At 38.3% G+C, this 16,946-nt stretch overlaps 1 protein-coding gene across 20 annotated transcripts; it reads right to left on the bottom strand.

The window, feature by feature from the left end:
- Positions 1–3,155: 3,155 nt before the first annotated feature.
- Positions 3,156–16,889, bottom strand: LOC105234004 (fibroin heavy chain). 20 transcript variants are annotated; one of them, XM_049457254.1, is made up of 14 exons: positions 16,753–16,889; positions 16,268–16,428; positions 8,956–9,047; positions 8,790–8,893; positions 8,647–8,727; positions 6,662–8,590; positions 6,482–6,553; positions 6,374–6,391; positions 5,666–6,301; positions 5,227–5,594; positions 4,950–5,143; positions 4,760–4,882; positions 4,585–4,697; positions 3,156–4,108 (listed from the first exon to the last, which is right to left on the bottom strand). In XM_049457254.1, the coding sequence occupies exons 2-14, from the start codon at positions 16,334–16,336 to the stop codon at positions 3,480–3,482; spliced, it is 4,428 nt and encodes a 1,475-aa protein (XP_049313211.1). In that variant the 5' UTR covers positions 16,337–16,428; positions 16,753–16,889; the 3' UTR covers positions 3,156–3,479. The 20 variants fall into 20 exon arrangements, with proteins under 20 accessions (XP_049313211.1, XP_049313199.1, XP_049313200.1 ...); XM_049457242.1 differs by having other exon boundaries at positions 6,482–8,590; XM_049457243.1 differs by lacking the exon at positions 6,482–6,553 and having other exon boundaries at positions 6,374–6,481; positions 6,572–8,590.
- Positions 16,890–16,946: the final 57 nt, after the last annotated feature.

Genomic DNA, 16,946 nt, shown 5'->3' with positions numbered 1-16,946 from the left:
CTATGAACTTCGCTACCGGTTTGCTTCCAGCAATCTACCGTCAAGTCGATGTTCTAACATCCGTTTTTGTCCGTCTGCAATGCTGTTACTGTAACTGTTATTTTCAAATCTATGCAAATAGCGATAACTCACTAAAGAGAAACGTGAGAACCATTCATTATGTCAATGAAGATGCTACTGTAGGGATGCATATACTCGTAAATCGGTGTAAAATTTCTACAATGGGCGTAGCACTGCCTAATTTTGGGTGGGATCCCATATCTTCAGTAACACTTGCCCAATTTCAACTAAATTTGGTGCATTACCCTGACGTACATATTTATTTTACTGTGAGAAAATAGACATAATCGGACTACAACCACGTCTACTTTACATATGAGAGAATTTTAAATTTCATTACAACTCCAAACACTGCCTTTAAACTATACCATCAAATGGGTCGAAATTGGATCATTAATTTTCAGGCCTCAGAGTGCCTATCATTGACTTCTTTACTGAAAATATCAATCAATCTGCGAGATATCTTAATGAAATTCAGAGGAAATCTTTTCCTGAAAATATTAATGGTGGGACCGACGTTGAAAATGTATTAAATCGGGTTAATACGAGGATTTAAGGATTTTCTAATTTTCTAGTGACTTCATAACGTACTATACAGTATCGGTCAATGGATGGGTACCTTAGAGACCATCGTTTCCTAGAAAAAATGTGGTATTGTGCTAAAAATGGATAAAATGACATTACATACAACTGCTTGACAAAACGACTAATCTGTGAGATTAGTAAAGAAATTCAAAGTACGTCATTTTCTGATAAAAATGTTCCCTTGCCCAATGCATAAATCGGGTTTATCTCTTCTCTAGCCCCGATTATCAAGCTTCTATCGTTTAACAGTAGGTATAGTGATTTTTTTGAGATATCTTATCAAAATTATCAAATCAAAGGCGGGTTAAGAAGTCCCTTCTTTATTCGAAAAAATATAGGCCAATAAGTATAACCTCATTAATTCTGGAGAGATTCCAGTGTCCAACCCATCGAAGGCTCAATACGACTATTCGAAGGTTAAACCCACTGAGACTGAAATTTAGTCGTTAAACTTAAATATAGAGATAGCCTCAGAGCATAAGTAATATGACCTGGGCGTCTTTCTTGACAAGGAGGAACATTTAATAATGTCGCCAATGGCCCAATCATTAATAGTTTAGAAAAATTCGGGACAGAGCTCATCATAGCATGGATAAAAGTTATACTAAGCTGCAGGAAGAATGTACGACGGCAGATTGCTAAGATTAGCGCGAACAGGAACTCATCAGGGTTGTACTTTCGCCTCTTTGTGGTCTCTTGTAGAAAATTAGCTTCTTGGAAAATTTGATGGAAGAGCGCCAAAACTGCTACCTTATGTAGACGACATAGCTATACTAATGACGAACAAGTTCCTAGCCACAACTATTAGCGTGATGAGTGGCACTCTAAACGTGCTACACCAAAGGGAAAAAACGGATAACTTAAAGTTAAATGACGGTAAGACGGTTATGGTAGTCTTTACAAGAAGGTACAAGATCTCGTCATGGAAACTTCCAAGGCCTAATGGGAAGGGTTAACTATCAAGAAACCTCACTAAGAAAGAAAGCGTGAAAAACTAGTGGTGCTCTCTATGCGTGTAAGAAGATGCTAGGATCAACAAGCCGTTCGCTGTTCTCTCCAAAGGGGGATCGCTAAGAACCACTCCAACGGCTGCACTAGAAAGCTTAATCTACCTGCCACCAATTGACATCACAATGGAAAGCTCCGCAGCTAAAAATCAGCTGCAAGTTCTATGGCGCTAGGTGAATTTCGCACAAGAACCTTCGGACATAGCTCGATAGGCAGGGTGTTGGTGGATAAAATAGGTCACATACCCTCGATATCTAGGAGCCTCGCACTTTAAGCGACCGGATGAAGTATTGGAAGCAGATATCAATGTCTCTATTAAACTTCGTAGAAAACGTTGACGTTCAGCATAAAGAAAACTTCAGATCGCAGTGATAATGTAGGTCTATATATGTCATGACAGCCAGATGGTGTAACCAAACTTATCCCAAATTAAGTGTACAATAATTTTGATTGACCCAAGAATTAGGTAGCCAAATTATCCTACATAGTTATGGCGATTATCATTGTTATGAACTATAAGTGAACTTTAACTATTATATCGGCAAAATTGTAGATATATGTTCAGCAGCATACTTTATACTTTTCAGCTTATCTTAAGTTCTTTGTATAAGTCAATACCGGTGATGCAAGTAGATGTTCTTCCCTCAATAGTCTTTTTATTTGACAGATCATGTGTGACGCATGACTAGTTGTCATATTATTTTTGTTCAGTATTCTTTGGCATTTTATCACGCAAAGACATACGACTGAACAACGTTTAAAAATGGTTTAACTTTATTACAAAAATTGACGTCTTGTAAATTATGTGTTTCGCGTGTTTCGCTCAACTTATGGTCAACATAAGCGGCCTACTTAGCGTACTATTCGCAACACCCATCTTGAAACCAAGCATTCACTATTGGATAATTATCGGCCGAATATACCACATCCAGAAAGCGTCGAAGAAAATATAGCAGCCGTAGCTGAGAATGTACACGAAGACCATGGAGGTTTAACTCGGCGCCGATCGCAGCAGCTCGGACTGATGTATGGAACGCTGCGCATTTTACGTCGAGATCTTAAATTGAAACCGTACAGCTTGAGCGAGAACTAAAGCCGCTCGATCTTCCCAAGCGACATCGCTTCGGTCTATGGGCTGAAAAATTCTAAGTACTTAGATCCAACTTTCCCGAGCCAAATTTTTTTCAGCGTTGAGCCCCTTTTTGGCTCAATGGGTATGTAAACAAGCATAATTGCGCATTTGAGACGAAGAGCAACCTGAAGAGATTCAAGAGCTACCATTTCGTCCAGGAAAAATAACGATTTGGTGTGGTTTGTGGGCTGGTGGAATCATCGGTTTATATTTCTACAAAAATGATCAATTCAATAGCAACCGTTTTTGATTCTTGAAATTGAAACTCGTGATCTCGGCAACATTTGGTTAACACACAGTGACAATGAATGGCAAATTCATTAAACATTTTCATTCTATCTTCCGAGGTTTACTATTAAAACAACAGCTCTGTGTTAAAAAATAACAATTACATTTATTAAAAAATTATCAATAAGCATTTTGGCATTTCTATTTATCGGGTCTTTCTGTGGCAGTGTATTATAATTAGTAAGTATGCAAAATATACTATTAGTTACGACATTGGGGACTTGAGGCGTGTGCTCAAGGCACCCTTTTAATGCTTTCATTGTGTGGCAAACAATTAATCCGACTTAAGTAAGTTTAAATGTTACATTTTGTTAGGAATTTAAGAATACATTCGAGTTAGGCTACAGCTTATTTTAACAACTAAGTTATTATTGATACGAAAAATTATCGATTATGATGTAAAAATCTAACATTTTCCATTGGCTGGTGCCTTCGGCCGGCAGATTTTACTGCGACCATTTGCACCGTATACTATGTTGCAGGAAAATGTGAAGTAGCCACAAGTCGATGACTTGGTGTAGTATGTCGATTGGAAATTCTTATTTTCCTGTGGTGGATTCTTAGTATTATCCATACTGCCAGTAATCGATTTGGTCACTGTTACATAGCTGTCCGGTGTACGGTGTTTCGTGGGTGTCGCCTGCTCTTCAGCACTATCTAGATCATTATCCGTGGGTTGAGATTTCACTGCCTTGGTGTGGAATTTTTTCTCTACGTTAACAGTGCCGCGGAAGCCACGTGGCACCATTTCTGTGGTCGATCGGAAGGGATATTTCTGTACACGTCCATTTTGATTTTGTACTAATAGATATTTATCAGGCGAATTGGGTACGGCAGCTTGTTGACTTTGCGTCGGTGAATTTTGTGTATAGGTTCGATATGGTGATTGGGATTCGGGTTTGTTACCGGTTTGACTATCCAACTTTGAATTTTCATTATAGTATTCATCTTCATCATCGTATTCATCGTAAGGTTCCTCTTCTTCATCTTCATTTAAGGTGGAATCTTCGTCCGTAACCTTGTTGGCGTTCACGACTAAAAGAAAATGGTTTGAACATACAGTTATGAAAAATTTGAACGTGTGGAGATTCGACAAAAACAACTATTTGGTATTCCTCAATATTCTTCAAATATAAAACAGTTTCCATACGATCTGATCTATACTCAGTCTGTAAAAATATTATTCTCAAAAGATTAACTACTGCCTTTTAAAAATAGGGTTAAAACTACTGTTCAACCCCAAACATATCATATTTCTACCTAAATCAATACCCTGATGAGCTTGCTTAACTACAATGATTGGCAATCTCCCTCTTAGCCTAGATTCAAAACAGTCAGAGTGTGTTTCTTTATCAAACACTCAAATAAAGGTGTTCAATGCTTTACGTCAAGATATGTACAGAAGATCATATCAATGATTTGTCAAAACTCCACGAGTATGCGCACATACATATATGTATATGTATATGTCAGATTGAAAATATGTTTGTCAAAATTTTTGTGTAACCTACTTTCTTTAACACTCTTCGAAGACTTCAAATCAAGATCTGGTAAAGCGTTGCCGTCAGCTGTCAATGCTGTTCCGCTAGGTCCACTATATACGGTGTCTACACGATCAGTTACACTAGAAATAGTTGTTTTTACTTTGGTTAAGTTATGTGTGTCTGGAAAGGGGCATTAACTTACGCATCATTATTTCCAAACTGGCTTATACTGTGGAATAGTTCACGATTTTGTTCGCGGTAGCTTGCAACTTGTTCCTTAGTTCCGGATGCAGACTGCGCTGCACCGTGATATGATACACCGAATCTGAAATTAGTTATTTAAACTTTATTTACAATATATGTATGTATGTATATTTGTAAGAGAAACTCACTTGGATGTGCCCTGGATCTGCGATTGACTCTGTCCTGAGTGGCTACCAGATTGAGCAGATGCTTGACCACCTCCCGTTGTTGGTGGTGCACTACCATCTTGATTGGGTCGGAAACCAATTTGAGCCTGGGATGACGTTTGGCCAGGTCCGCTGGACTGTGAATCAGCCAAGCCTCCCTTATCGTTAGCTTGTACCTTTTCGTTTATAAGGAATTTAATGAGAAAGTAAATGTATCATTGCCAAACAAGTTTTTATTTTTTCCAAATATTTAACATACCTCGCTTTGACTTTGATGGATTACACCGCCGCTTTGTGAGGATGCTTTAGTGCCTCCATCCTTCGAGTTGACTTGAACCTGAGCTTGCGACTGTGCTGCGCCGCCTTGTCCTTGAGACTGACTCATTGCTCCATCACTATTTCCACTCACTTGGGCATTGGCTGAGCGATCGCTGTCAGAAGTTGAAGCGCTGGCACTGAATGTTCCAGTGGCACTATATGTTCCTGACACCTGAGTTTTGGCAGTGCCGCCATTCTTTTTGCCTTGTGCACTAGCAGCTGCTTGCCCTTCACTGATGGAAGATTCAGCTTGGGAGAATGCATCATCGGTTCCTCCTGCGCCACTTGCTGTTATTAAGTTGCCAGGTCCTTAAATTTAATATTTTTTGATATTGTAGTTTTTGTAACTGATTTTAATATACGTTTAATTAAATATTTACCTTCTTCCTTATACTCACCCAAAGCTCCCGCGCCAGGGACGGCAGCTCCAGGATATGCTAAAGCGCTTGGTCCTACGGAAACACCACCTGGGAGGACACCAGCACCACCAATTCCACCGACACCAGTAGAACCAGTTCCTGGAACTCCAAGAGGTCCGTATGTTCCGCTGCCAGGTAATGTGCCTGGTCCATAGATATCACCTTGCTGTGCACCAGAACCATCACCACCAGCTTGTCCATATGTTGACACCGTTTGTGGAACAGTGGGGTATGTTCCCGCTGGACCTGCACCTGTAGGCTGAGCACCACCTGGTCCGTAAATAACACCAGGTCCTGGTATATAACCTCCACCAGGTTGCAGACTGCTTCCTGGTTGAGCAGCATCAGGTCCTCCTAATATTGGGCCATAACTTCCTGTTCCCTGTTGCTGATCTCCTCCCAATTGTGAACCAATGCCGGGTTGTAAACCTGAACTTGGTTGAAGTCCGCCGCTTGGTTGATAACCCGTACCAGTTTGTATTCCTCCACTTGGTTGATATCCAGAACCAGGTTGATAACCTACTCCTTGTTGTAGGCCAGCGTCCGGTTGATAACCTACTCCCGCACCTTGCTGTAAACCTGCCCCTGGTTGATAACCTGCTCCTGGCTGATATGCTGTTCCTGGTTGTACGCCTGCTCCGGGTTGTTGTTCAGCTCCTGGTCGATAACCTGCCCCTGGTTGATAACCTGCTCCTGGCTGATATCCTGTTCCTGGTTGTAAGCCTGCCCCGGTTTGTTGTTCAGCTCCTGGTTGATATCCTGCTCCTGGTTGGTAACCTGCTCCTGGCTGATATCCTGGTTCTGGTTGTAAGCCTGCTCCGGGTTGTTGTTCAGCTCCTGGTTGATATCCTGCTCCTGGATGGTAACCTGCTCCTGGCTGATATCCTGTTCCGGGTTGTAAGCCTGCTCCGGGTTGTTGTTCAGCTCCTGGTTGATATCCTGCTCCTGGATGGTAACCTGCTCCTGGCTGATATCCTGTTCCGGGTTGTAAGCCTGCTCCTGGTTGTTGTCCAGCTCCTGGGTGATATCCTATACCTGTGCCTACTCCGGGTTGCAGTCCAGCACCTGGTTGTACACCTGCTCCTGGTTGAGGACTCACTTGTGGTTGATAACCTACACCCGGTTGCAAACCTGCACCAGGTAGCAAGCTCGCTCCTGGTTGATATCCTCCAGTTTGTTGATATCCTGCACCTGGTTGTAATTGAGCACCTTGTTGATATCCTACCCCTGGTTGATAACCAGCACCAGGTTGAGCTCCCCGACCTCCAATGACATCTGGGGCATAAATTCCACTAGGTACAGATGGAATACCAGATACTCCACTTCCAGGTTGCCAATAAGATCCAGATGGATGAGTGCTTACATCTGGTCCAGTTGGCTGACCTCGTGTAACACCGCCGGTCGGGATACCAGCTTGACCAGATCCAGGTGCTTGACCGATTGGACTGGGGCCGTAGATTTGAGATCCCGAGGGAATACCAACTCCTGGAGCTTGCACACCACTTGGTTGAGGTCTGCCACCAGTTTGAATACCTGGGGTTCCTGGCGCATAGCCGATACCAGTTTGTGGCCTTGACCCCGTAATAGGTACCAAACCGGGGGAATAAATTTGACCCGAACTTAAATCTACACCTTGTTGAATACCACTACCAGGCCTTGCACTAACCGTTGTACCTATACCAGGCCCATAAATAGCACTGGGTGGTACACCACCACCAACCCCACCTCCAATTTGCGCAGGTTGACGGCCTGGTTGCGGTACATATAGTCCACCGGTCTGATCGGGTTGTAAACCGCCAGCAACACCTGTGTAGGTTGGCTGTCCGGTTATTTGTGGACCACCTTGTACAAGTGCTCCTGGTCGTTGATCAGCAACTGACCCGACCACACCTGTCCCGGGTTGACCAGAAGGAAGACCAGCACTGGGAGCATACGCACCACCATGTACAACTTGACCACCAATTTGCTGACCAGGTCTTGTGCCTCCTTCTACTCTAGGACCACCAATTTGTCCAATACCATATCCACTACCTGGCCTCAAAGCGCCACCAGGCTGTACGGTTTCTGGTTGTCCATAAATTGCTCCAGGTCTCACAATAGCTCCTGCTTGAGGTCCTCCACCAGCTCCTGGGCCACCAGTTCCAGTTTGTTGACCGATTCCAGGTCCATAAGATGTACCAGGTCTAGCCCCCGGCCTTATAATCGCACCTGGTTGAACACCAGCACCTGCGCCAGGAGTTGAGGGTGCAAGTCCTATGGGTTGACCACCAACACCAGCTTCGTAGCCACCACCAGGTTGTCGTCCAATACCAGCTATACCACCAGGTCCAACGGGTTGACCACCTGGGCCAACACCATAACCGGCACCAGGTTGACGCCCAATACCACCAACAGCTCCAGGTCCAGTGGGTTGACCACCTGGGCCAACACCATAACCGGCACCAGGTTGACGCCCCATACCACCAACAGCACCAGGTCCAGTGGGCTGACCAGCAGTACCAACACCATAACCGGCGCCAGGTTGACGCCCAATACCGCCAACACCTCCAGGTCCAGTGGGCTGTCCAGCAGTACCAACACCATAACCGGCGCCAGGCTGTCGCCCAATACCGCCCACACCTCCAGGTCCAACAGGCTGTCCAACAGTACCAACACCATAACCGGCACCGGGCTGTTGCCCAGCAGTAGGGCCTCTTGCACCTAGACCTCCAGGGCCACTAGGCTGTACACCGCCAGGAGCCGAAACACCTCCCTGCCTCAATGTGCCAGCAGCTCCTGGACCACCAATTGTAGCAGTACCTGCAGCGCCAGGTATGATTCTTAAAGCATCTGGCCTACCACTACCGCCAATATAAGTCAGGGGATCGGGAGAACCCGCGGGATATTCTAAATTAAATATGTGATTAAACTGTTATGTACCAGTATTGCTATATTTGACTTACCGTAAGTGGGACTTGATGCACAATCACTGCAATCTCCCATTGAGAATTGACTCTGTGCTTGTCCCATACCATGGCTTCCAGCTAAAATTGTAGATTTATTCATTTATTTATGTAACTATATATAATTTTTCTGGAGCTCATACAAACTGTTGTTCTAGATCCGTGTTCATTAGCCTCTGCTTCAGCTTTGCCATCCTGTTCTGGTTTTCCAAAATTCAGATATTGAGATTGCGTCTGACCACGCATACTTAAAGGAGAACATAAAGTGATTTACATGATTTTAATTTATATCTCGACGATGAAACTTACTATCCTCGCCCGCTTCGTTTTGATCTATCCAAATCAAGTTGATCATTATCAACCTCGTAATTCGATTCCGGCACGCTTTCATCTAATGACGCCTGAAACATAAGGTTAAAATATATTTAAAGAAATACGTGAATACCGTCATGTATGTATGTATATCTAATAAATGTAAAGCAAAATTATACTTTTAAAATATAATTAAGGACTCAATAAAGTTATGCAAGACATTTACATGAACTTAAAGAAGAAACTATTACTACTACAAGTATTATACGAGTATGTCCACACAAGTATATGCCTATCACTAGTTTTGACAAGTACGCTTTGAAATAAGAAACAATAAAGAACTTCATTTGTGTGTTGACTAAAATTACTAACTCTATTTCATACTAGGGGAAATCCTTTTTATTTGTGGGTTTTATTTCTTATACCTGGACTCATTCATTTATCGCAATTGAGAGAGCCCAGTCTTAATTCAAATTGAATAATTCACTACACCAACTAACACACCCAGTAAATCTAATATTGACAGTTTTTAATTTTTTTTGCCAGTGCCAAAGATCATCTAGCACTAACATACTTGTATCTTTATTTTCGAAAAGCAAAGAAATATGCTAGAACACGATTGTAATGTATATTGGCTCAAATACAAAATTGATATGGTTTTGTGCTAAAGTATTTATATTACGGTGTGATATTATACGATCTTGGTGGCCAATCGACCGGTCCAAAACGTGAAATTACTGCGCACCGAAGTGTTTTTATCAATAAATCCATTATTTGAAAATGTCGCCGAGATCACTATCTTCAATTTCAGTCATCAAATAGTCGCTGCTTATATTTTCTTCACTACATGCTGGGCGTAGTCTATTCAGTAGACATTTATGAGAAAAATTATATTTTTTCAATCTTTTTTCACACCATTTTTTTCTAAATTTCAACATTCAATAATTGGCACAAAAAAAAAAAAATGAATTTGGCGAAATTTTATAAGGGGTATGCGCCTTCCGGTAAATGCCTTCTTCGAATGATAACTGCTATTTTTCAATTGAAGATTCTTTTCCAATTTTTCATGGCCCACCGGACGTGGTTTGGACGCAGTAAAATTTTTTTCTATCATATCATATACCAAATGTGAGATATCTTAATGAACTGACATGTTCTCTGACCTTGAGGTATAGTTAGAATTTATTATGTTATGAAATTTTTGTCACTAATATAGTTTTTTTCTTCAGTTGTATTAATAAGAATATAATCTATGGAAAATGTTTTCTGGGGCATAGTTTAATTTAATCCAAAAAATTTCACAAATCTCGCAGACATTCCTTTAGCCAATATAAACAATTTTCAAACTTTCGGGAGAGTTTTACTTGTATAAACATATACTCGTACATATTAAGTATATCGGCCAAAATGTGTATTTTCTCAGATAATGGTTGTATATTTTGTGCCTAAAATGGATAAAATTTTTGCGAAAACTTAACCTAGTCGCCCATACATTAATGTGTATTAGGAATTTTCGAACATCCGCCTGACTTTAAAGAGTATTATATGTATATGATTTGTGATTGTATGGTCGTACTAAACCCCCCCAAGGATGTCTCCCATATACCTACCTAAATAATTTTCGTTTTTCTAAGAGTGAATTTTTGCTGATATTCAAAAATCAAAAATCAAAAAATGTTTTCGAGTATACCTGAGTTTTCAAAATTAATGCATGCTCTACTCTTTCCCAATATATCCATAAAGTGATACCGTCTACGTCTTACCTAAAAGGTATCTTACTTGAGAATCGACCATAAGTAAATTCTAATCGTCCTTGGTCGAAATATGTTTTATTTCAATGAAACTAATTGAGAAGTTTCATCAAAAAATGTATTTGGTTTAGCGCTGAATTAGCTAGAAAAGTGCATCTTTAGTTCTATCACTATTTAATTATAATAATAAAGCCTCTGTTAACAAACTTCAACCCATATACTAAAATTTAGACTTTTCATCGAGTTAATATGGACACAGAATCTCACATTGATAAACGTTTTAACATAACTTTAGCTAATAATTTCATTAAATAATAGAATGATTGGGCCTTTGCAACAGTATTTCTTGTAGTGGATGAATATTTCACTACGATTTTTTTCACTGTGATTGAAAAATTGCGCAAATCGCAACTGCGATCACTTTCTATAAATAGCATTTTCGCTTCTATGAACTGCGATTGTGATCGCAGTTCGAACCGAATTGCGATCGCAGTTCGAACACTGTGATCGCAGTTTCGAACCAGTAATTTATGCCCGTGTTTGAATTTTGAGTGAACGTTCTATATTGTTAATAATGGCAGGAAATTGTCAAGGAAAAGAAGTGAAGTGTGGATGTGGTTTAGTGTTGAAGAGAATGAATATCAAATATAATCAATGCTGATCTTTAATTTGTTTTAATAAAATTTTTAAATTTACTTTATTGTTAAAACCAAATTTGAAGCTTTTTTTTTGATGAAAACTAGAATTGTAATAATTAATTTCAGAAAAATGATGGAATAATAAAAAATTGACGGGTTTTTAATATTTCCCAAAGATTGCAGGAAACTCGCGTTTATAATATTTTTGAAAATCTTAAAAAACTGGTATTTCTAAACAAACAAATTAATCAACCCACACTACTGGTAATTCAATTTCTAAAAGAAATGTGTGAAATATCATACACGATTCAAATGAACTATTTCAATAATCGCTCTAAGGTTTGTCAGGTAGACCGAACCGCTCCATCATTTTTGCGAAAATGTAGTAACCAAATACGATAAGGCGGAAAAACTTGACTCGAGTTTCTCAGGAGCCGCCAAAAAAGATTTTGCCGCAATAACGCACAAAAGTTTCCTTCGTGTCCCACGACAGTCGGGTCTACTTAAGTGGAACAGAACCCGACTTTTTTCGAAAAACTGAGTGTCAAAATTAATGTAGAATTTGCCAATTTACTACAAACAACAACGAACGACTTTGGAACGTCGATATATGCGTCGGGGTAAAATAGATATAAAAATCAGTGCAAGATTTAAAAATTTAGGCAATTCACTGAATAAGATATCATAAAATCACAATATAATCATCTCTAATTTACTAATGCGACATTTGCTAATAATACGACTTGTGAAATTTTTGTTTTGTAACGTATCACATTAAACTAATCGAGTACTAGATATATTATTCCTTGCATATATATATATAAATGATCAGGCAATGACGAGAAAGTTGAAATCCGGTGACTGCCATGTCTGTCTGCATTCCGTGCAAGCGGTAGATAATGGAACACTTCCACGCCCATAAAACGCCATTACCTTAAAACCTATTTAAGGCCCATTAACAAAGCACTAAATTAAGATATAATTTGGAACTGAATCACAGTGCGGGCAAAATTTTTTTGATAAAAAGTGGGTGTGGCCCCGCTCTCCAATAAGTTTAATTATATCTCTCGCAATACAACAAATGTGCTTTTCGCAAACATTATACGAACTCCTTTAGTTACTTGCAGTTTGTACAAATAGGATGAAATCGGGAGATAACCCCCGCTCACTCTCCATATAAACGATATGGTCAAAAACTAAATTAGTAACTAAAATTTGGTGCTAATACTCCTTTAAAGTATGTCACCTCTGACCAAAAACTTGCCAAATGTAAATCCAGTATATCTAGGTTGACTTTTGACTGAAAATATCCGTCAATGTTAGGGATACTATAATTGAAATTCAGAGAGGAAACCTTTCCTGATAGTTTTGCATGTAGGCTAAAAATGGTTGAAATCGGGTAAAACTTCCCTTAGCCCCACAAATATGTGAGTTTACCTTGAATAAAAATTGAGAGCGTTTTTCTTTTAACGGTACATTTTTTTGTGCTCAGCATGTATAAAATTCGGGTTGAAAATTCGCTTCTAGATGATATAAAATACCAAGTCTTATCACTTTCTTCCCTTTTGGTCCTGGCAACTTCAAAAGTATGATCTGTTCGCTTACACCGAACTTAGCACTTGGGAAATATTTTTTTTTAATAGAAAAGTTGCCAACACTAAAAGGTATTTCACCGGATTGATACTTGCAAGTTTTGCAAAGATATTGTCGTATACTCCCGAACTTTGCACATTCTTACTAGCTTCGTAATTTTCTTTTAATTCTGACAAATTTGAAGAATTTCATCAGTTCGTATCAGTATCTACCCTTACCCACAAATATTGAATTGATGCCAAAGACTTTTGAGATCAGTGAACGCAATATTTAAATTTTATTCTCATATCAGTGCAAATGACCAGTACGAGATTTTAATAATCTGGATTACGAGTATTTTCATACAAATATACGAGTACATATTTCATAAAGCGGTTGAAATTTTTAGCTGTGAAGCTAAGTACATACTTTATATGCCAGCTTTGTCAAGTTTTCACAGATTTTGCTACAAGGGTACATTTAAGTTTTATTCTTATCTATGAACTCGGCGGAACTAATATTTCGAAATAATATGCTATAATATATATTAAATTAAGTAAATATGTATGCGAAAGTATGAATCTCAATAAATGTTATGTTCAAACATTAAATTAGATTCTGTGCACTGACCTTGGCTATAATTTCAATATGTCTTTAATGTTTTTTGTTATCAGTAGCCGGCAGTCTCTATGATTTTACAGTTTCTCAATTTAAAAATGTTTTATTTGTTGTAACACATACTGTGTGAGCATATAAGAAGCTTAAGCTTTCGGATTGCAATAATCAATATTATTATGCTTTTAAATCTTAAAGCGAAGTCATAGAGTATACAGATTCGATACATAAGTTGTATGTATTAACGGAAATACATGTTAGGGATATTATTGTCAAAAATCACATTAATTATAGCGCTGATGTTTTTGGAATATCATTTCGGAACAAAAATTGTCATAAAAATACTAAGAAAGAAGAAGATATTTTTATTTCATAGGCAAAAGGTATCCTGAAGCATTTCGACTAAATTTCTTTCAATGGAAGCGTAAACCACGCCAACACTCAATGTTTTAGTAATGGGTCCATAAAATTAGAATATGGATAAAGTAATTTTTAAAAGCGATTTGGACCATTTATCAAAAATAAGGAATAATAAAAAAACACAGTATTCATCTAGGTTATGATTATTCCGGATATTAAAAAGGTTGGAAAAGCTTTGTGTTGTTAGTCGAAATTTCCTATGCACCAAATTATACATAATAAACTGCAAAAAATATGCTGAAGCAACTTATGGACCACCCAAGGAGCAGTGTAACCAAGCTAGAGTTAGTTCACATCATCTGGATAAATTTTGGATAATATCCGAAATAAGAGTGAGAAAGAGAGAGAGAGGGTTTTATCGGGATATAAAGTGACTACGAGGTAAGATATTCAAACTATGTGGAGCGTCACGCGTCCTGCACGGCTGACTAGTGTTGGTCTTTAAAAAGAGATTGTCAACTGAAAAAAACATATGTTTTTTAAAAAAACAAAAAAAGTTTACAAATATACGAGTATAACATATGTATATAAGTTCGGGTGCCAACGGAATAGTTTTATAATCTTGTAACTTGCAGGAATCAAAGCCAGGAAATACCATAAGCAGTAAAACGTCAACCAGAGGATCGGAATTCAATACATTTTGACTGACTATCATCGTTATAATCACTTTTCGGTCAAAAGTCAACCATAGATTCCCACCAGTATCACATGTATTCACATGTTCGGTATCTAAGGGCTTGAACAGTTTTGGTTGGATTTTGAGAATTTTTTTTGGTCCTTAAAGGAATTAATAGTACAAAATTTTATCCCGTTATATTACCATTAATTGCCTTGTTGATATTGTTTAATGGGAAAGTGAAAGAAACAAATGGAATTTTAAATTGTGTATATGGCAAGTAAGCGTGGTTGTGGTACGTCCATTCTCGAGCAGTGGTATATGAATGTGAGAATAATGCAACGTACTAAATTTAGTCGGAAGGGTTTGGTGGGGTCCCGACATATCGGTAATTTTCACTAAAAAGTGGGCGGTGCCAAGCCCATAGTCCATTTTTCCCACAATGTGTACCCAAGCTTCCTAGGGTGTAAAATTTCATGTCTCTTGCGCACATTTAGTTATTGATTTAACGTACCGTTATATGGGACTGGAGGAAGTTATCTCTCGATTTTATCCATTGTTACAGTGTCGTAGTTGTCCTAAGAGATTTGTTTATTTTTTAGCTTAGTGGTTTAACCTTTAGCGCACAGACGCACCTTAGGTTTTAAGTGATGTTCATAAAACCTCTAGGCTGTGTTTTAAAGTTTGAAGAGCCAACTTTCTGAATATGTGATGATTATTTTTGAGAAACGAAATTAATTTGAAAATTTTTGTTTCAACAAAAAAAACGTAAATTCCTATGTTAAATGAAGTGGGAAACATAAAAAAATAGCAACCCTTAAGTAAAACTACAGCGCCTGGCTTTGAGGAGAATTTTTGTTTTGTCAATCACTAAACATTTGAGGGGATAAGAGTTGAAAAAAAAAAATTAAAATTTTTTTTTTGGAAGCACCCTATATATACCATATAAAGATCAGTGTGAGGAGCTGAGTCGATTTAGCATGTATTCAACAGGAGTTTTTACAGTATGTTGAGAAAAAAAACTTTAACACGCCCTTTTTTCACTTTGTTGCTCATTTGTTGCGGAAACACCGATATCGAAGCTAATATATCCCATAGCTGTCATATAAACTGACCCATCACACCAAGTCCGTGTTATTATTCATAAAACGCTCGTTCTTTTGGCAAGTAGCTTCATCGCAGTTTTTGATTTAAATCTCAAAAAAATTGTTTCAGTTCGAACCAGTATAGCAGATCAGAAGATGTCATACAAATTGACCAATGAAAATCAAGTCCTTTGTTTGGGAGATAAGTTTTTGATTTGACGAGATATTTTCACGAAACTTGGCAGGTGGTATTATTCACCTAGCTGTCAACAAACTGACCGATCAAAATCAAGTCCTTGTCAAGCAAACTATTACTAGATATCGGAAGCCTGTGTATATAGGCAACGTTATAATCTGCACAATTACTCAGATGAAGGCTATTAGCATAGCTTCCCAAAATTAATCAATTTTTCTTGATATTTTTTTTATATTTATTTACACGTGCACGTCACCCTTTTTCAAACATACATCAATTTGTTGATTTGAGTTGGTTAATACCTTTTTATGTCTAATAATATACATTTTTTATGTTTTAATGCTTATTATCCCTCGAGTTCTTTATTTCTTTTATTAACGATTTTTAATTTTTTTGTATGTTTGGATCACACTTACTATGGTTGCTCCATTTGTAGCTGCAATCAACAGCGCGATGCCGACGAAAGCCCAACGAATGGGCAACATTGTTATCCTTTATGCACACACACAGCTGTAAAACTCTTTGGTATATGCTTTGCACTCCACTTCGGATTGAAATAAATACGCACGTTTTAGAACTGCAATAATTTTATACATATATTTATATAAATTGAATTATTTTCAACATAAAATGCTTATTTAGTAAATATTATGTAAATATTTCACATATTAAAGTGTGCTCAACATATTTTCACTGTTCAAGGATATATCGCCTTTGATATTTTGGTAATTTTCATTATTTCTTATTACTGTTTACTCATTAACGAAGTTTTTCGGCTTTTAGATACACAACAAATACAACAGTTATTACACGTTCACCGTTATTTGCACTAAAAACTCATATCCTTCGAATGCTACACAAATGCTTAGTTTGAATTTAATCTTTGCCACTCTTTCCTTACAAGAATTAATTCCGATTTCAGGGCTTCCGATCACGACAACCGCTGGATTGCGAATAACAGCAACGAAAACCGATGGTTCCACAATTGGAGAGCTCCAATTGGAAATGACGAGTGCGTTCATTCCAAATTGTCATTGGCTATGTGAAAGAGTAATAACAACAAATAATAAAAAATAAGTACATAATGAAGAGTTT

This window comes from Bactrocera dorsalis, chromosome 5 (genome assembly GCF_023373825.1).
Source record: "Bactrocera dorsalis isolate Fly_Bdor chromosome 5, ASM2337382v1, whole genome shotgun sequence".
Taxonomy (NCBI): domain Eukaryota; kingdom Metazoa; phylum Arthropoda; class Insecta; order Diptera; family Tephritidae; genus Bactrocera; species Bactrocera dorsalis.
Note: the sequence above shows the minus strand (reverse complement) of the source record. Positions and strands in the feature narration are given on the sequence as shown.

Excerpts from the sequence above, each read along its gene's own strand:
- LOC105234004 (XM_049457237.1), bottom strand. The coding sequence starts at position 16,336 with ATGTTGCCCATTCGTTGGGCTTTCGTCGGCATCGCGCTGTTGATTGCA. Across the intron at positions 5,144-5,226 it reads TCCATCAAAGTCAAAGCGAG|GTACAAGCTAACGATAAGGG; the intron begins GTATGTTAAATA and ends ATAAACGAAAAG. Across the intron at positions 4,109-4,584 it reads TTCGAAGAGTGTTAAAGAAA|TCGTGAACGCCAACAAGGTT; the intron begins GTAGGTTACACA and ends ATTTTCTTTTAG.